Genomic DNA, 21,840 nt, shown 5'->3' with positions numbered 1-21,840 from the left:
ATGAAAGATGATATTGAAATGGATAGATGGACTTCGAGGTGGCGGATTTTGCCCTACGGGCGGACAGAAGGTTGTGGCAAAAACTTCTGGTCAGCAGACAGGTTCACCGTTGATAGAAGAACCGATCGTGGCCGGAACAGTAGATCGCTGCAGGACAGAGAAATCTCGGGGTCGCGAGATTCTTCTTACCCAAAGTTATTAGAATATAACTTCAATGTCAGTGTCGTAGAGTTGGTGTCGGCCATGAGGAATATCAAAGAGGCACGATTCCCAAGACCTATGAAATCCGATCCCAACCAGAGGGATCCTAATCTATGGTGTGAATACCATGGCACTAACGGCCACCGGACTGGAGACTGCCGACACCTCCGGGAAGAAGTAGCAATGCTGTTAAAGAATGGTCACCTTAGAGAATTCTTGAGTGATCGAACTAAAAAGAACTATGGTCGGAATAGGGGCGACGTGGAAACCTCAAAAGCAGGAGAAGAACCTCCACGCCAAACGATCAACATGATCTTTGGAGGGAATGAAATTAACGGGGTCACCTTTTCGGCAGCGAAGGAGACAAAAGTGTCGATAACTCATATCAAGAGGCTCCGAGAAGAAGATATCACTTTCACGGATGAAGATGCAGACGGATTACTACTACCGCACAATGACGCAATGGTAATTTATTTAAATGTGTTAGATTTTAAAATTAAACGTGTTCTAGTGGATCCAGGAAGTTCAGCTAATATCATACAATGGAGAGTACTGGAGCAAGCTAAACTCACTAGAAGAATTATCCGAGCAACGAAACTCCTCGCCGGATTCAACCTCGCAAGCGTGACAACCCGGGGAGAAATTATGTTGCTCACGAATGCTGAGGGAGTAACGAAGATAACACTCTTCGAAGTGGTAGATGGATACATGGGGTATAACATCATCTTAGGAAGACCATGGCTGCACGAGATAAAAGCCGTACCTTCAACATATCACCAATTGTTAAAATTTCTGACACTCGAGGGGATCAAACAGATAAGGGTTGATCAACCGGCAGCAAGGGAGATGAATGCGATTTCGATTTCCAGTAGCAAAGGAAAGGAACATGCGGCATAGCAATTACTGGAACCGGCACCTGCCCCCGAACCAGAGGAAGATAACCCATGGACAGAAGAGTCGGAATAATATCATGTACCAAGGTATTTTCAAGTACTGGAAGAGACGGACGCGACAAAGTCCACGGCATAAGAACTGGAGCAGGTTGAGTTGTTCAAAGAATTCCTAGAAAGGAAATTCAATTTGGGAACAAGACTGCACCAGGAACTCAGGTCCGCTTTTATTGAATTCCTTAAAACTAACGCCGACTATTTTTCATGGTCGCACGAGGATATGATAGGAATCCCAACAGAGATAGCCGTACATAAGTTAAGCTTAGATCCCAACATACCTCCGATAAGGCAAAAGAAGCGCCCTATTGCCGAAGCAAGGAATAAATTCGTCAAAGAAGAGGTAACTCGTTTACTTAAGATTGGTTCAATCCGAGAGGTAAGATATCCGGGCTGGCTAGCCAATATAGTAGTAGTACCTAAAAAAACAATAAATTCCGCATGTGCGTAGATTATAAGGATCTTAATAAGGCATGCCCGAAAGACTTATTCCCATTGCCAAATATCGATCAGATGACTGATGCTACGGCCGGGCACGAGCTAATGAGTTTCCTCGATGCTTATTCTGGGTACAATCAAATCAAGATGAACCCAGAAGATCACGCAAAGACTTCGTTTATAACAAATTTTGGTATATATTGTTACAATGTGATGCCCTTCGGACTAAAAAATGCCGGAGCCACTTATCAACGGCTCATGAATAAGATATTCGAAAAACAAATTGGAAAGACTATAGAAGTATATATAGACGATATGCCCGTTAAGTCTTTGAATGCAGGTGACCACTTGGAGCATTTGCAAGAAACATTCGACATCCTAAGGAAGCACAATATGAAACTTAACCCCGAGAAGTGTGCGTTCGGGGTCAGTTCGGGTAAGTTTCTAGGATTCTTGGTCTCACAAAGGGGAATTGAGGTAAATTACGACAAAATCGAGGCCATAAAGGAAATCCTGGATCAATTATCTAACGTAAAAGAAGTCCAAAGGCTCATAGGGAGATTGGCAGCTTTGAGCAGGTTCATTTCCCGTTCATCAGAAAAATATCATCGCTTCTTCGCATTACTCATAAAGAAAAACAATTTCGAGTGGACACCGGAGTATTAGCAAGCCTTGAAGGAGTTGAAGAAATATTTTTCAATCCCTCCATTGCTCTCAAAACCAAAAGAAGGTGAAATGATGCTAGTCTACCTCGCAGTTTCAGAAGTTGCGGTAAGTGCAGTTTTAGTCCGAGAGGACGAAGGTACGCAATCTCCCATTTATTACGTTAGCAAAATCTTAACGAGAGCAGAAATTCGATACCCACATCTGAAAAAGCTGGCCTTAGATCTCGTAGTCGCCGCTCGGAAGCTGAGTCATATTTCCAATGCCACTCGATAGCTGTGGTGACTATTTTCCCTCTGAGGAATATCCTCCACAAAATCGAGCTCTCGGGTAGGCTGGCCAAATGGGCCGTCGAAATGAGCGAATTCGATATAGAGTATAAACCGAGGACTACAATTAAGTCGCAAGTTTTAGATGACTTCGTGGCAGACTTCAGTCCAGACTATTGCCTCTGGCAGCTAAGGAGGCAATAATGGTGTCAGAATCGACATTGGGAGTTTGGACCTTATTTACGGACGGAGCTTCAAACATAAAAGGGTCCGGTCTCAGAATAGTCTTAATCACGCCTACGGGGGAAACCTTAAGTCAAGCCATCAGAACGATTCCTTTAACTAACAATGAAGCAGAGTACGAAGCCTTGATTGCAGGGCTCGAATTGGCCTGAGGACATGACTCCGAAGTCATCAAAATCAAATATGATTCACAGTTGGTGGTGAATCAGGTCTATGGAATTTTTGACACCAAAGAGGAACGTATGAAACAGTACGTGGTAAAGGTTTAGGCTCTATTGGCACGATTTCGGGTGGTCAATAACTCATATCCCGAGGGAAGACAATGCAAAAGCAGACGGATTGGCAAATATGGGCTTATCAACAAAAATTCAAGGATCGGAATCAGGGCCGGTAGTACAATTGATGAACTCAGCCTTGGACACAGATGGTTACTATGAGGTGAATTCGACTATTTTGGTTTGGGACTGGAGAAATGAGATAATTGATTATCTCAAGCATGGAAAGTTGCCCGAAGATCCCAAAGCATCAAGAGCGTTGCGCGCCAAGGCTGCACGTTATAGCTTCAAGAAAGGCCAATTGTACAGAAAATCCTTTCAAGAGCCGTTGGTCCAGTGCTTAGGAGCATCAGAAGCTAACTGTGTCATGAGAGAAGTCCATGAAGGGATATGAGACAACCACTCAGGTGCAGATTTTTGGTGCTGAAATTAGTTCGGGTAGGATATTACTGGCCCCGTATGGAACACGATGCCAAAGACTTCGTACGAAAATGTGATAAGTGTCAACGCTACGCACCACTAGTACATCAACCGGTAGAACCCCTACATTCGATTCTGTCCCCTTAGTCATTCATGAAATGGGGGATGGACATCGTCGGACTGCTACCACCAGGCTCCTAAAAAGGTAAGATTTCTTTTAATTTTAACAGACTATTTTTCTAAATGGGTGGAAGTAGGTCCTTATGAGAAGATCGGAGAACGCGAAGTGGTCGACTTCCTGTGGAAAAATATAATTTGCAGGTTTGGAATACCACAAGAGATTGCATACAACAATGAGCCGCAGTTTATCGGCGTAAAAAGTTACAAAGTTCCTTGAAGATTTGAAGATAAAGAGAATTACCTCTTCGCCTTATCATTCGAGCGCAAATGGTCAAGCGGAGTCAACAAATAAAGTGATTATTCAAAACCTCAAGAAAAGGTTGGAAGCAGCAAAAGGCAACTGGCCCGAAGAATTACCTGGGGTTCTATGGGCCTACAGAACAACGACCAAGTTAAGCACGGGAGAGACCCTTTTTTTCCCTTGTATAAGGTGCAGAAGCTTTGTGTCACAACCCAATTTCACCTATAGGTCGTGATGGCGCCCAACACTACAGCTAGGCAAGCCAATTTAATAAATTAAGCATACATTGACAAAATTTAAAACCAAAAAAATAATAAAACACCAAATTCTTATAATGTGTGTGCCAAGACCTGGTGTCACAAGTGTATTAGCATCTAGTAGATTATACAAAACCTCAAATAATGTCTGAAATAAAAATAGACAGAATGAAAAATACAAAGAGAGACACTAGTAGCTGCAGAACGGATCAGAGAAACAGCTCACCACTATGCCCATGAATAACGTGGGTGTAAGACGATAGGTCCCCCACTAGTACTTGCCTCAGTTCCTGCACAAACAGTGCAGCAAGTGTAGTATGAGTACGTAAACAACGTGTACCCAGTAAGTATCAAGCCTAATCTCGAAGTGGTAGAGACGAGATGTAACACTCTAACACTCACTATGGGTCAATAATAATAATTGAAATACAACTAGGATATTTAAATCAGCATGATTTACAGAATTTAAACTAATTTATTTAATCAACAAAAATAATCAAATTTCATCAAATGCAATAATTCTCAATATATTAATTAAATTCCTTCAATTAAAATAATTTTCAATTTATCAATTAAATATCATTTAGAGGAATAACAATTAATTCTTTAACAAGCAAGAATAATAATTCATTAAATTCCAAGGATTTTCCAATTTATCAATTTACTTCGCAAGCCAAAATAAGTTATTAAAGCATCGTGTAATTATTATTTTTATTAAGCACGATTTTTGCCGAGGACGTACGGCCCGATCCAGAGTGTCGTGTACACTGCCGAGTGATGTGCGGCGCGATCCATAAATGCATCTATCTTGCCGAGGCGTTCGGCCCGCTCCACAAGAAAGGATGACATTTTCTTATGTACCTCCGGAAGGAGAGTATATTTTATTATAAGATAAATTCGGGAGGAAGAACAATTTCTTTTAACAATTAATTAATTTAAATAGAAAATCAAGCATATGAGATTTTCATCCTTTAATATTTTTATCTAACAATTCACAATATATGTATATATATTAATTTAATATTAATTAATCAGGAAATATGATTTACACAAGTAATTCATACTTCGAGTCTTAAACTACCCGGACTTTCGCATTTATAGTAGCTACGCACAGACTCTCGTCACCTCATGCGTACGCAGCCCCCGCAATTAGCAACAATTATTCAATTTAATCCCTATGGGGTAATTTTCCCCTCACAAGATTAGACAAGAGACCTACCTCGTCTCAAAGTCCACTTTCCGATTATCGCGTCGCGTAAAATTCTCTATTCAATGCCGAAAAATCCGAAACTATCCAAAAAGTATATAAAATAATTAATATATGTTCAATAATTCGAAAGTCATCTATTAATTAAATTACTCTATCCAAAATGGTAAAATTCCTAAAATTTACCCCGGGCCCACGTGCCCGGATTCCAAAAATTTTCGGATGAAAACGTTACCTATAATCTCTAGAACTCAAATATAAAATTTCTACCCAATTCCATAACTATTTTCATGGTTAAAATCTCATTTTTATAAAAATCTAGGTTTTTCACCTAAACCCTTGATTTCTAAGATTTACTAGTTATAATCTACTCATAATCTAGGTATTTAACTCAAAGGGTGTAGAATTAATTTACCTCAAAGTTGTTAGTTGAAATCTCCTCTCAAAAAGCTCCAAAATCGCCCAAGTATAGAAGAAAATGAGCAAAAATGGTAAATTCCCGTTCTTTTAAACTTTCTGCCAAACAGGTCTTTCGCACCTGTGGAAGTTGGAACGCATCTGCGGCTCTGCACCTGCGGAAAAATCCTCGCAGGTGCGAGTTTCAGTTGCCTCGCCAATTCTCGCATTTGCGCACAAAGCTTCGCACCTGCGCGTTCGTAGGTGCGCAAATCGTCTGCATCTGCGGTGGATTGCCCCTTCCCTTTTCCGCTTCTGCGCTCAAAATATCGCATATGCGAGTGCCGCGCCTGCGAGCTTCTATCGCATTTGCGAATGTCGCACCTGCGACTGGCCAAGCGCATGTGCGATTCTGACAGTAGCTGGGAGCTTCAGGTTTGGCTCCCAACTTCCAACTTGGTCTGAGCCTCGTCCGATTGACACTCGGGGTCCCCGGAACCCCGCCCCGAACATACCAATAGGTTTGAAATCTTAAAATGGACTCGCTCAAACTCTCGAAACGCGTAAAACAACATCAAATTTAAGAATCACACCCTAAACCAAATTGATTGATACTTAAGAATTTCAAGTTCTTCAATTTACTTCTAATGCGCCGAAATATACTTAAACTACTCGGAATGACATGAAAATTTGCGTGCAAGTCTTAAATCACTATACGAAACTATTCCCAAACTCGAAATTCCAAACAAACTTCAATTACTCTAAATCCTACTCCAAACCAAATTTAAAGAAGTTTAAACCTTCAAATAGTTAATTTTTACGATTAAGTGTCAAAATGCTCCCGGGTTATCCAAAACCCGATTCGGACATACGCCCAAGTCCAAAATCATCATATGAACCTATTGGAACCGTCAAATCCCGATTCTGGGATCGTTTTCTCAAAATGTTGACCGAAGTCAAACTTGTCCATTTAAAGCTAACTTAAGGAACCAAGTGTTCCGATTTCAACCCAAACGCTTCCAAATCCCGAACCAACCATCCCCGCAAGTCATAAATTAATAAAAGCATATTCGGGGACTTTTATTTTAGGGAACGGGTTTCTAAAAGTTAAAATGACCGGTTGGGTCATTACATTCTTCACCTCTTAAACAAACGTTCGTCTTCGAACGGGTTTAGAATAATACCTGGGGTGCTAAATAATTGTGAATATTTGCTCCGCATGTCCTCCTCGGCCTCCCAAGTCGCTTCCTCGACTGGTTGGCCCCTCCACTGGACCTTTACTGCAGAAATCCTCTTGGACCTCAACTGGCGAACTTGTTTATCAACAATGGCAAATGACTCTTCTTCATAACCCAAACTCTTATCTAGCTGAACTGTGCTGAAGTCCAACACATGTGATAGGTCGACATGATACTTCCGAAGCATAGATACATGGAAAACCGAATGAACTCTCGATAGACTGGGAGGCAATGCAAGCTCATAAGCAACCTCTCCAACTCGTTTCAACACCTCAAATGGGCCTATAAACCTTGGGCTCAACTTGCCCTTCTTCCCGAATCTCATAATTCCCTTCATCGGTGAAACCTTTAAGAGAACTTTTTCACCTACCATAAAAGATAAATCACGCGCTTTCTGATCCGCGCAACTCTTCTGTCTGCGAAATTCAAAATTTTCATAAACACAATCCGATATCCGATCCAATTCGAAATCCAAAATTGAACGGATCAGTTCGAATTTCGGATATCCGATCCAAATGAACAGCTCTAGCCGTAACCTCATATCACTCCCCCCCCCCCCAAGTGTTCGAATGCGAAGAATACGAATTGGAACACTGGAAGTTTTGTATCTTCGAAGATCCCACCAATGAATTGCTAGGTAATCCTTCACTCGGCAACATATCTTGTTTCCCATTAAAAACCCATGCTATCCAGCGAAAGAATACCTAACAGTCCTCTAGTGGTTTGTGCTCGGAAATGATCGGGTAACCTTTATTTGGTAGCAAATTTAACTTCCCGATGGGAATTTTGCTATCAAAGCAAAGATTATCTAATCGTCCCCGAGTGGAAACTATTGTCAAAGGTCTTATCACTGTTGTCTTCGTAGTATGCTTTTCGTTGTTGCCTTGTTGAAAACCTTGCGAGAAAAACATAATTGGGACAAAAACTGAACAAATGGAAAAAGAGTGCAGCACATACTTTCCGTTTGACTGTTGTTCATCAGCAGTAATATCTTTTGAGGTGAGCCACGTTCCAGTTGCTGGGCAACTTGTCTCCGTTTGGTTCTATAACTCATATGATCATTTTCCAGTGATAGCTGAAACCCGATAAGGGCCTTCCCATGTTGGGCCTAACATGCCCGAGTTGAGTTCCCGGGTGTTTTGAGTTACCTTCCTCAAGACCAAGTCTCCTACTTTGCAATATCGGAGGTTCGCTCTTCAATTATAATATCGCTCCATTCTTTGCTTTTGAGCCACCATTTTAACATGCGCCAAGTCCCTGCGTTCCTCGAGCAGCTCCAAGTCGGTTAGCATTTCTTCGTTGTTTGATCCTTCATTCGCCTCGACATACCTTAAGGTTGGTTTCCCCACTTTCACCGGTATCAAAGTAAGTGTAATGACCCAACCGGTCATTTTAACTTTTAAAAACCCGTTCCCTAAAATAAAACTCCCCGAATATGCTTTTATTAATTTATGACTTGGGGGGATGGTTGGTTCAGGATTTGGAAGCGTTTGGATTGAAATCGGAACACTTAGTTCCTTAAGTTAGCTTTAAATAGACAAGTTTGACTTCGGTCAACATTTTGAGAAAACGACCCCGGAATCGGGATTTGATGGTTCCAATAGGTTCGTATGATAATTTTGGACTAGGCCGTATGTCTGTATCGGGTTTTGGATAACCCGGGAGCGTTTTGACGCTTAATAGTAAAAATCAACAATTTGAAGGTTTAAAATTCTTTAAATTTGGTTTGGAGTAGGATTTTGAGTAATTGAAGTCCATTTGGAATTTCGAGTTTGGGAATAATTTTGTATAGTGAATTAAGACTTGCACGCAAAATTTCGTGTCATTCCGAGTAGTTTAAGTATATTTCGGCGCATTCGAAGTAAATTGAAGAACTTGAAATTCTTAAGTTTGAATCAATTTGGTTTAGGGTGTGATTCTTAAATTTGATGTTGTTTTACACGTTCTGAAAGTTCGGGCGAGTCCGTTTTATGATTTCAAACCTATTGGTATGTTCGGGAGGGGTCTTGGGGACCCCGAGTGTAAATCGGACGAGGCACGAACCAAGTTGGAAGTTGGGAACCAAAACTGAAGCTCCCAGCTACTGTCAGAATTGCACCTGTGCTTGGCCAGTCTCAGGTGTGATATTCGCAGATGCGACAGAAGCTCGCAGGCGCGGCACTCGCATATGCGGTATTTTGAGCGCAAAAGAAGAAAAGGGAAGGGGGTAATCCACTGCAGAAGCGGACGATTTGCGCACCTGCGAACGCGCATGTGCGAAGCTTTGTGCGCAAATGCGAGAACTGGCCAGGTAAGTGAAACTCGCACCTGCGAGGATTTTTCCGCAGGTGTGGAGCCGCAGGTGCATTCAAACTTCCGCATGTGCGAAAGACCTGTTTGGCAGAAAGCTTAAAAGAACGGGAATTCACCATTTTTGCCTATTTTCTTCCATACTTGGGCGATTTTGGAGCTTTTTTAGAGGAGATTTAAACTAACAACTTTGAGGTAAATTAATTCTACACCCTTTGAGTTAAATACCTAGATTATGGGTAGATTATAACTAGTAAATCTTAAAAATCAAGGGTTTAGGTGAAAAACCTAGATTTTTATAAAAATGAGATTTTAACCACGAAAATAGTTATTGAATTGGGTAGAAATTTTATATTTGAGTTCTAGAGATTATAGGTAACGTTTTCATCCAAAAATTTTTGGAATCCGGGCACGTGGGCCCGGGGTAAATTTTAGGAATTTTACCATTTTGGATAGAGTAATTTAATTAATAGATGAATTTCGAATTATTGAACATATATTAATTATTTTATATACTTTTTGGATAGTTTCGGATTTTTCGGCATTGAATCGAGAATTTTATGCGACGCGATAATCGGAAAGTGGACTTTGAGACGAGGTAAGTCTCTTGTCTAATCTTGTGAGGGGGAAATTACCCCATAGGGATTAAATTAAATAATTGTTGCTAATTGCGAGGGCTACGTACGCACGAGGTGACGAGAGTCTGTGCGTAGCTACTATAAATGCGAAAGTCCGGGTAGTTTAGGACTCAAAGCATGAATTACTTGTGTAAATCATATTCCCTGATTAATTAATATTAAATTAATATATATACATATATTGTGAATTGTTAGATAAAAATATTAAAGGATGAAAATCTCATATGCTTGATTTTCTATTTAAATTAATTAATTATTAAAAAAAATTATTCTTCCTCCCGAATTTATCTTATAATAAAATATACTCTCCTTCCGGAGGTACATAAGAAAATGTCCTTCTTTCTTGTGGAGCAGGCAGAACGCCTCGGCAGGATAGATACATCTATGGATCGCGCCGCACGTCCCTCGGCAGTGTACATGACACTCTGGATCGGGCCGTACGTCCTCGGCAAATATCGTGCTTAATAATAATAATAATTACATGATGCTTTAATAGCTTATTTTGGCTTGCAAAGTAAATTGATAAATTGGAAAATCCTTGGAATTTAATGAATTATTATTCTTGCTTGTTAAAGAATTAATTGTTATTCCTGTAAATGATATTTAATTGATAAATTAGAAATTATTTTAATTGAAGGAATTTAATTAATATATTGAGAATTGTTGCATTTGAAGAAATTTGATTATTTCCGCTGATTAAATAAATTAGTTTAAATTCTGTAAATCATGTTGATCTAAATATCCTAGTTGTATTTCAATTATTATTATTGACCCATAGTGAGTGTCAGAGTCAGCCATCTCGTCTCTACTCGTTGTTTACATACTCATACTACACTTGCTGCACTTTTTGTGCAGGAACTGAGGCAAGTACTAGTGGGGGGCCTATCGGCTTACACCCACGTTATCCCGGGGCATAGTGGTGAGCTGTTTCTCTGATCCGTTCTGCAACTACTAGTGTCTCTCTTTGTATTTTTCATTCTGTCTATTTTTATTTCAGACAGTATTTGAGGTTTTGTATAATCTACTAGATGCTCATACACTTGTGACCCCAGGTCTTGGCACACACATTAGTAGAATTTGGTGTTTTATTATTTTCTTGGTTTTAAATTTTTCAATGTATGCTTAATTTATTACGTTGGCTTGCCTAGCTGTAGTGTTGGGTGTCATCACGACCTATAGGTAAAATTGGGCCGTGACAACATGGTATCAGAGCACTAGGTTCACGTAGGTCTCACAAGTTATGAGCAGGCCTAATAGAGTCTTGTGGATCGGTACAGAGACGTCTGTACTTATCTTCGAGAGGCTATAGGGTGTTAGGAAATTATCTTTCTTCATATTCCATCGTGCAATTAATGTAGTACTAAATATCCTTCTCTTATTCTCTCACAGATGGTGAAAACGCGCTCGAATGAAGTTCCAGACCAGGGAAGAGCTACTCCCCCAGTTGCTAAAGGCCGAGGCAGAAGCCGAGGCAGAGGGAGGGCTCCAGCCCGTGGTAGAGGGCGAGGACGTCCCAGGACTGTTCCAGTTATGCTGCCAGTGGGTCCAACATAGAATCCCATTATTGAGGAGCAGGGTGAGGTATCTGTGGCAGAGCCAGCTCATGTGGATTTCACATCTACACCGGGATTTCAGCATGTCATGGGTCGTATGCTGCGATTCATGGACAATATAACTCAGGCCAGTTTATTTTCGGCAGACCCAACCATATCTCAGGCGGGCGGGGGAGCACAGACCCCTACCGCGTAGGCTCATGGATAGGCAGCTGCTGTATATCAGACCCAGGGTGCACTACCTGTGGGTGGAGCCCAGTCAGTGGTAGCAGCTACACCTGAGCCCAGGCCAGCTGTAGCCACCGATCCTCAGAAGCTATTGGACCGATGGACTAGACTACATCCTCTTGTCTTTGGGATGAGCGACATGAGGATCCACAAGACTTCATTGATCGTTGCAGGGACAGACTGCACAACGTGAGGATATTAGAGTCTTATGGGATAGACTTTGCTACTTTTCAGCTAGAGGGCAGAGCCTGCAGATGGTGGCAGTCTTATGCTCTTGGCAGACCAGCAGATTCTCCTCCCATGACTTGGGACAGGTTCACCCGTATCTTCCTGGACAAGTATATTCCACCCTCCCAGAGGGAAGAGTTGCGGTTTCAGTTTGAGCAGCTCCAGCAGGGTTAGATGTCAGTGACTGATTATGAGGTGAGGTTTTCTGAATTATCTCGCCATGCACTTATGATACTCCTTACTGAGGCGGAGAGAGTGTGAAGGTTTGTAGCCGGTTTACATACTGGTATTCAGACCACTATGACTCGAGAGGTTGAGATGGGTACTTCTTATGAGCGAGTTGTAGAGATAGCCCGAAGGATTGAGGGTGTGCGTCAGCGGAGCCGAGAGCAGATTATGAGAGATAAACGGTTCAGGTACTCTGGAGAGTTCAGAGGTGCTCCGTCTGGGGGCAGAGGTCAGTTCGTGAGAGGGCAGTCCAGCAGACCCCCATTTCCAGCACCACCACCTCCTCGAGGTGCTCCAGTGCGACCTTATCTCAGTGTTATACCAAAGAGTTCTTACCACCCACCACCTATTCAGGGTCCTCCCAGTGGGTATTCAGTTCCCCAGGGCTAGACACTTAGTCAGCAGCCCATCGCACCAAAGAGTTATTACGAGTGCGGGGATCTCAGTCACATGCGGAGGTTTTGCCCCAGGCTTCATGGTAGACCAATACAAAAGGGTCAGCAGCCTATGCTTACCGGACCAGTTGCTCCACCAGTAGTCCGACCACAAAGAGGTGGAGGACAGGTGGATAGGGGTCGTCCTAGAGGTGGAGGTCAGCCAGGCGGAGGCCAGCCAGTTGGCGCTCCAGCTCGATTCTATGCTTTTCCAGCTAGACCAGATACAAAGGCCTCATATGCTATGATTACAGGTATTATTTCTGTTTGCGGCAGAGATGCCTTAGTATTATTTGATCCAGGATCCACGTATTCATATGTGTCATCTCTATTTGCTCCATTCCTGGGTGTTTCTCATGAGTTCTTGAGTACTCCTGTTTATGTGTCCACTCATGTAGGCGATTCTGTTATTGTGAACCGAATCTACCGGTCTTGTATTATTACATTCTGTGGTTATGAAACTAGAGCAGATCTCTTATTGCTCGAGGTGATCGATTTTGAAATTATTCTGGGTATGGACTGGTTATCTCCATATCATGTTGTTCTAGATTGTCATGCCAAAACTGTTACCTTGGCTATTCCATCTTTGCCTAGGCTGGAGTGGAAAGGTTCGTCGGTTAGTTCATTTAATCGGGTTGTTTCTTTTATAAAGGCTCAACACATTGTTGAGAAGGGTTGTTTGGCTTATCTAGCCTATGTCCGGGATACTACTGCAGAGACTCCGGCTATTGATTCAGTGCCAGTAGTTTGGGAGTTCTTCGATGTATTTCCTTCAGATCTTCCAGGTATGCCACATGATCGTGATATTGATTTTTGTATTGACTTGGCTCCAGATACCTAGCCTATATCTATCTCACTGTATCGCATGGCTCCGAAAGAATTGAAAGAATTGAAAGAACAACTTGAAGAGTTACTAGCCAAAGGGTTCATCAGACTGAGTGTATCGCCTTGGGGTGCACCGGTAATATTTGTGAAGAAGAAAGATGGCACAATGCGAATGTGTATTGATTATCGCCAATTGAACAAAGTTACTATTAAGAACAAGTACCCATTGCCGCGTATTGATGACCTATTTGTTAGGGTGTTAGGGTGTTCTCTAAGATCGACTTGAGGTCCGGGTATCATCAGTTGAAGATTCGAGATTCAGATGTTCCGAAAACTGCTTTCTGTACTAGATATGGTCATTATGAGTTTCTGGTAATGTCTTTCGGTTTAACTAATGCCCCGGCAGCGTTTATGGATCTGATGAACAGGGTATCCAGGCTATATATTGATTCGTTTGCCATTGTCTTCATTGATGACATTTTGATCTACTTGCGTAGCAAGAAAGAACATGAGCATCATATGAGAGTAGTGCTTCAGACATTGCGGGAACAAAAGCTATATGCTAAGTTCTCTAAATATGAGTTTTGGCTAGAGTCTGTAGCATTTTTGGGACATATTGTATCGGGCGAAGGTATTAAAGTTGATCCTAAAAAGATTGAGGCAGTTCAGAATTGTCATCGTCCTACTTTGGTGACTGAGATCAAGAGTTTTCTGGGTTTAGCAGGTTATTATCGTCGGTTTGTGGAAGGTTTTTCATCTATTGCAGCACCTTTGACCAAATTAACCCAGAAGGGTGTTCAGTTCCGATGGTCCGATGATTGTGAGTCAAGCTTTCAGAAGCTCAAGACAACATTAACTACAGCACCAGTGTTAGTGCTACCTTCCGGTTCGGGGATGTATACAGTGTATTGCGACGCTTCACGCGTTAGTTTGGGTTGTGTATTAATGCAGGAAGGGCGAGTTATTGCATATTCTTCATGTCAGTTGAAGCCCCACGAGAAGAATTATCCAGTACATGATTTTGAGTTAGCTGCGATTGTTCACGCTCTTAAGATTTGGAGGCATTATCTTTATGGGGTGTCTTGTGAAGTTTATACTGATCATCACAGTTTGCAGCATTTGTTCAAGCAGAGGGACCTAAATTTGAGGCAGCGCAGATGGCTGGAATTACTAAAAGATTATGATATTACTATCCTATATCATCCAGGTAAAGCAAATATAGTTGCAGATGCCTTGAGTAGAAAGGCGGAGAGTATGGGTAGTTTGGTTTTCATTTTAGCATAAGAGAGGCCATTAGCTTTGGATATCCAGTCCTTGGCCAACAGACTTGTGCGGCTGGATATTTCAGAGCCCAACCGAGTTCTTGCATGTGTCGTAGCTCAGTCTTCACTATTTGAGCAAATCAAGGCTCGCCAGTATGATGACCCATACTTAATGGTTCTTTGAGAAACGGTACTATGATGTGGGGCCAAGGAAGTTACTATTGGTGTAGATGGTGTTTTGTGACTCCAGGATCGTCTGTGCATTCCTAATGTGGATGAACTAAGGAAAAAGATCCTGGAGGAGGCACATAGTTCTCGGTACTCTATTCATCCAGGTGCTATGAAGATGTATCGTGACTTGAGGCAACATTATTGGTGGCGACGGATGAAAAAGGACATAGTTGAGTATGTAGCTAGGTGTCTAAATTGCCAGCAAGTTAAATATGAGCACCAGAGGCCAGGTGGCCTACTTCAGCAGATGACTATACCGGAATGGAAATGGGAACGCATCACTATGGACTTTGCAGTTGGATTGCCGCGGACCTTGAGGAATTTTGATGTAGTTTGGGTGATTGTTGACAGGTTGACCAAGTCGGCACATTTTATTCCTGTTGTGACTATGTATACTTCAGAGAGGTTGGCCCAGATTTATATTCAGGATGTAGTTCGGTTGCACGGTGTGCCAATTTCCATCATATCAGATAGAGGCCCTCAGTTTACTTCACATTTCTGGAGAGCAGTACAGAATGAATTAGGGACCCGTGTAGAGCTCATCACAACCTTTCATCCGCAGAATGATGGGCAGTCAGAGCAGACAGTTCAGATTTTGGAGGATATGCTCAGGGCATGTGTGAGTGACTTTGGAAGTCAGTGGGATCGTTTCTTGCCTTTGGCCAAGTTTTCTTATAATAACAATTTTCAATCCAGCATCGAGATGGCTCCATTTGAGGCTTTATATGGTAGGAGATGCCGTTCACCTAGCGGATGGTTTGAGCGAGGTGAGGCTAAGTTATATGGTACTGATTTGGTAAGGGATGCCTTGGAAAAGGTAAAGTTGATTCAGGAGCGACTTCATACAGCACAATATCGGATTCGGATTGGTATAATTTTAATCTGATCCGATCCGATCTGATCCGAAAGTCAAAATTATTAGGGCATGTATAAATTCTAAACTTTAATTCGGATAATTAGTACTTCCTTTACATTTTCCTCCAATTTATTACCTTTACAATTGATGGATTTAGCTATATTGGCACCATAATACTCTCATAATTGTATAAACATAAATTTTTCTTACTGTACTGCCTCTTTTACAAAGAAAATATACATATGAGTTTGCAACTTTGAGGCATAATAATCTGATCCGAAATTCGAAATTCCGATCCGATCCAAACTTCAAAATCTGATCTGATCCGATATTAATTCGGATCGGATTTGGATTGCATTTTCTAGAATCCGAAATCCGAAAATTCGATCCAAAATGTGCTAAATCTGATCTGATCCGATCCATGCACATCCCTAGTTACGACAACACTGAATGCCAGGCAACATTGAATGCCCCGTCAAACGGGGAACGAAAATCCAGAATAGAATACATCATCGGGACCGGGGACTGTGCAGCCAACCCCGTAGAAATAAGTTGTACAAGATAGCCATAAGTCATGGCAATTTCTTTATAGCCACAAGTCATGGCAATCTCTTTTCTGCATAGCAAAATGCTTATGTACTTTTGAAAATAGAAGGAATTAAATGAAATGAAATCCTTTTGTTTTTAACATGTTTCTTGTCTGAACGATGAGTTAATTTTACCATTTGAAAGTTAAACAAGTACTTCAAATGTTTGTGTCGTAATGAACATGAGACGTCCTCTTCAAGAGCACCGTAAATATAAGAGGGCCCTTTCTTATAAAAACCCTCACGTTAAAGGGTTGGTTCCGGAAGAATCAATACCCGGAATCCATAATGCCATCGGGGAAAAATACACCCAAAGTTGTATATGAAAAAGACTCAAAAAGAAAACTTGCGCAAATACTTATTGAAACCCTCATGTAAAAGGGATAGTTCTTGGAACCAAAATGCTTCGAAGAAAAAGCATTCGAGATTACACACAATAAAGCGCAAACAGAACAATATGTGCAGAATACTTAAGCAAGCACAAAATTTAAAGACTTGCATGAATATTCAAAATGAAAATAAGACTCAAACATTACTTGAGCAAAAAATATGTTTTTATTTACAAGGGCACGTCAGAGCAATAAAGGTATAAAATAAAAAAAAGAAAGAAAAATCTAAGTTGCAGTGTCTTCGGAATCAGGAGGAAGAGAAGTATCCGTATTTCCGGGAGTTGGTTCCACCGATGGCTCAATGTTTTTCCCAACTTGGTCTTCGGCAACATCATCTTCCGATCCCTCTTCAGTTTTTGAAAATGCAGAACCGGAATCAGAAGAACCTAGAGCATTAGACTGCGCCGGGAGTCCATTATTTGCAGCCAACTCAAGCTCTCAGGCCTTAGTAATTTTGGCATCAATGTCAATGATACCAGTCTTGGCTTCTTCCAAGGTTTTTCTCCTCATGCTATACATGGAATAAGTTTTTTCAACAATGAGGGAAGCCGCTCGACGCTTGAGTTCTTCTTTGAGTTGAGTAATTTCAGCGAAAAGGTTTTCCCGGGCGGACCTAGAAGATTTGAGACTGACATCGAGCTCACGGACATTTGAACTATATAGCCTATTATGCTCGATAGTTTTCCTGTACTTCTCTTCCAACTGGGCATGTTTCGCTACCACAGCAGCAAACTCTTCACTTTTGGAGTTTAAGGCTGCCTCTAAGTTAATCACTCTTTTTTCAGCGGAGGCAACCTCATAATCGTTTGCAGCAAGAATGGTGTTCTGAACTTCTACCCATTTAGCCTTGGCTTAATCAAATCTAACCCTCAATGGCCCAATTTCCTGGCTAAGGGTTACCACTTCTTGCTCGCTTTGCTGCAAACGAGCCTCCAAAATAACTGCCTCGGTAGCCTTGGTTTCTAGTTCCGAGCGGCGGAGAACAGTCTGTTCCCGTTCAGAAGTAAGTTCTTCCTTCTCACGAATCAGCCTTTGGAGGTCCTCAGAAGCGAGAAAGTTGGCCTACAAAACAAGAAGAGGTAAAACTTAGAGTACATATGTTCAAAAGTAGAAGAAATAATAGAAGAAGAAAGGAACGTACCGTTGCGGCGTTATGCATATCATTGTTCAACAAACACTCTCCTGAGAGTGTCTGAATCTTCTCCCAGTCTTTTTCTGAAGCCAAAGGCTTCAGATAGTTAGCAAGATCCACCGGCCTCGAAAGTAAGTTGCACCCGGTGGAGACCGAAAGGATAACACTCCTCCTCCTTTGTGGATCTTCAGATGGGGCAGCATAATTTTGCCCCAAATTCCCATGAACTGGGGACTATGGAGGAGGGGCACCTTCTTCATGGTCAGGCGCAACCGATGGAGATGATGCAGCAACCGCTGTTGGAAGAGTGGATGAAGATAGGAATGATGTAGCAGTCGATGGTGATGGTGAAGGTGGAGATGAAGCTGATGGAGTGGAAGAGTGAGAAGCAGCTGCATCAAATACAGTGCTGGTTATTTGATGCTCGCCAACTAAAGACGGCATGGACCCGGTACTCAGCCTCGCAGTACAGGTTACAACAATTGGGGCTCGAGAGCGGGAATTGGCATTATCTACCAAATCAAATTCTCCCCAAAGTGCTGAGACGTCATCTTAAGCTGTTGCAATTGTCTCAACAGGTCGAGCATCCTATTGAAATGATGAGGATCGTATCCTTATATATAAAAAAGATCACTCATCACTAGCTTCTTCATCATCGTCGATCATCACAGTGTCTATGACCGGCTCGGAAGGAGGACCAGTCACTATCGCCACCAGAGATGATTCGGGGGCATCAAACTTTGCCCTCTTATTCTTTTCCCCGGCCGTAGAGAAACGTCTCCCTTTTGGTTGTTTGTTCTCTGGCCGGGGACTCCATAAAGAAACGCTTGCGCTCGAAGTAGGCCCAGATACACCTGTTCGAGTAAGTGCCTCCTGAAGCAGCCTCGTCGCATCAGCAGGGTCAGCCAAAACATCCTCCTCGGGGACATCAACTGAGCCTGCAGGTAGACCTAATTTCGTTAGCAAGTCAGAAGGGTTCAACCAAGTTCTTCATATACAAAAAATAGAAACGTGGTAAATTAAAATTACCATAATTTTTGGCCTTCCACCCGTATTTAATGGATAGTTTTTTCCACAAACGAGTTTCGGGCATTGTGATGTCCAAGATCTTCTGAACCCACCAGTCCAAGCCTTCTATCATCGGTGGGGTCCATCGAGTCGCTGTAACAAACGAGGTTTGAAGGATCAATACAAACATGAAAGAATATTTAGTAAGAAAATATGTATTAACGCGAACTTACGAGAGCGGTTCCAAGCAACCGGAAAGGATGATGCCGTTGTTGGAATAATGTCACTGGTGGCAACTGCAGCGAACCGTTCCATCTACCCACGGTCATTGTCGTTGTCCATGCTTGACAGTAAAGCATGGTGGCCACGCTTGTAAAGGTTTATCATTCCCCCGCGAAAGATTTTGGGGGAATAGAAATTCATCATATGAGCTAGGGTTAGCTCCTCTCCAGTTTCTAGGCACAGACATCGAAGGCAGGCAACCGTCCTCCACACTGAAGGACTTACTATGCCAAACACACTTGGTAGCGAAGGCAAAACTACGCAATCACGGAATCAAGCTCTCCGCTCAAAGAAAACGCACCCAAAGTAAAGGGATACATGAAAAAATATGTAAACCCTTCTCTGGGAATGGTCACTCGCTCTGATAGGTCAGGAGCAATGATGTCCAACTCATGACAACAGAGTCCTCCTTCACAGTAGGAATACTGGAAGGGAGAATAGAAGAAGGGTACCTACTAACAGCCCATGTTCGAGGGTTAGTAAAAGGGAATATTTCCTCAAGATCCTTTGCGGTATTGAGTCATTTTGGTATAATGGAGTCTACGGTTAGAGCGATAAAGTCGTTGTCTTTGTTTTTGCCTTTCGAAGAACTAGTACGTTTTGAGGAAGAAGCTATCGGAAAAGAGAAAGGGTTTTCGTTTGAAGAAGATGAAGACTCAATAGGTGAAATAAAGATGCAAGTTAAAAGTTTGAGAAATTATGAAGTACATAAGAGGAAGATGATGCGTATAACTAAAATTTTAGCGGCTAAATTCATGGCCATGATTACATCGATAGTCAGCAAAAGGCGTGCTAAATTATGGGAAGACACGTGTTCGGCGCATTAAATGCGGAGAGACAGGCGTCTAATCAACCGTCAGTGGCCTTCAAAAGAAATTATAATAATTCCCGCCAAAAGAGTATTTCTACCAACTTCCCGGTAACACAAAATTATGTCACCGGAAAGCAGGGGGACTACCTGTATAGGTAAAAATACGACATGACACGTAGCCGCTTAAAGGAAGGACACGCGGAATACGAGATGACGATGGCCACCGAACATAGCTATTCCACTTGTCACCGGAAGGAATAACGATCATAAAAGAAGTATTAAATGCTTTGCGTCCGGTAACATTCAATGCGGAATATTTTACAGCATTAAGGATAATGGCCCGTTATAAAAGATTCGGCATTTATGCCTAACGTTACATCTTCATCAATGACCCTCATAATTGACATTAAAGAAGGGCACGATCCTAGGACTTCCTTCCTTAATCGTAGCTATAAATAGGGAGCTCAGTTATCATTGTAAGGGAAGGAATATTCTGGCTAACTTATACTACATTCTATACAGCGTTTGAATACAATTTTATTCTCTTGCTTTTGATCTTATCATTGTTGTGACCGAGAATCCTGTTCCCGGATTCATCAGCTCTGTCGTTCCATTTACATTCTAAGGCTAAATATTTTATATTTCATCAGCTATTTCGTTACTTTTTGAATCAAATTAATTCACTTATCTAGAAACCACGAACAAATTCAACTGTACCGTTTTACGAGTAAACAACTTTGTTATCTTACTTTATCGGATCAATTTAATTTACGTATCTATAAACCACGCTATAATTTCAACTACCGTTATTCTAATAAACATATATTACCTCATTATTTGTTATAACTTCGTTCATTCCAAAAATTACATGTTTTTGTATTTTTTAATTTTGAAGACTAGACACCTGCATGACCAAACGTGATTATTATAAATGTTTAAATCGGGTACTTTATTAACCTTCGATATAGTACTCCAGTATTTCTTCCAAAGGAAATTTATTTCATTAATGAGCAAAATTAAGTTATTCTGGTTGTTTAAAGAAAAGATCATCTGAAATGACATTCTGTTCCATAAAATTAAGTTGCATACTTCTTAATTTGTTGTTGTTTTCTCGAGTCTTGAGGTAAATAAGTAAAATAGGTAATGTTTAACAAACATCTTATTTAAGTTATTATGAATAGCTTTTGATGGAAGTCTAGGTGACCCTGCTGACTAATCGAAAAAGTGCAAAATAAATTCTACTTATAATTGAATTTCATTATCATCTATCGACTATCATTCGTACTAATTAAGCAGTTAATTTGCTCAAATAGTACCCTCATTGTCATTATGTTTTGTTGCATACGGAAGATCTTTGCATCATTTTCACAAGGACTATGACTTTGTTTGGTAGTATGCAATATTCACGTGGGCTAAACATGACAATTAATCCTCGTTCTTTTTCCTTTGAAATTGTTATGGAAAAACTTTCTTAAAATAATGGTCGAAAAATATATATATATATATATATATATATATTTTTATATTCTATAGCCTAAAAAGTATATCATAATGGCCCCCATAAAACGAGAGCTTATTTACCTTACTCTTTTAGTCTTTTGTGGTTCTCCCTCTTTGCAACGTATCCACTTTAAATCCCACAAGCTACTACCTCTGCCAAGCTCCCGTTAGGCCATAAAATTTAGGAGCTTTTTACCAAATTTTTTTTTAAATATCTGTTTGTTTATAAATTTTAATAAATTTTTGGTTTCAAAATTTTCAAATCACAAAAATAACTTTAGAGTAGTTTTTGAAGTTTTCTACTCACAAAACATCAAATCTTTCCAAGTAAACTACATATCCAAATACAATTTTAACTTTCAAAAATTATTATTCATCTCATCT

At 41.1% G+C, this 21,840-nt stretch overlaps 1 protein-coding gene across 1 annotated transcript; it reads left to right on the top strand.

Moving 5' to 3' along the window:
* LOC138898025 (uncharacterized) lies at positions 1–1,098 on the top strand. The gene has a single exon (XM_070184055.1). It carries the CDS (start codon positions 1–3, stop codon positions 1,096–1,098), a length of 1,098 nt encoding a protein of 365 aa, XP_070040156.1.
* The last annotated feature ends 20,742 nt before the right edge of the window (positions 1,099–21,840 follow it).

The sequence above is a fragment of the Nicotiana tomentosiformis genome, chromosome 8 (genome assembly GCF_000390325.3).
Source record: "Nicotiana tomentosiformis chromosome 8, ASM39032v3, whole genome shotgun sequence".
Classification (NCBI taxonomy): Eukaryota; Viridiplantae; Streptophyta; class Magnoliopsida; order Solanales; family Solanaceae; genus Nicotiana; species Nicotiana tomentosiformis.
Note: the sequence above shows the minus strand (reverse complement) of the source record. Positions and strands in the feature narration are given on the sequence as shown.

Bases quoted from the DNA above. Each gene is read 5' to 3' on its own strand.
- LOC138898025 (XM_070184055.1), top strand. From the start codon at position 1: ATGAAAGATGATATTGAAATGGATAGATGGACTTCGAGGTGGCGGATT.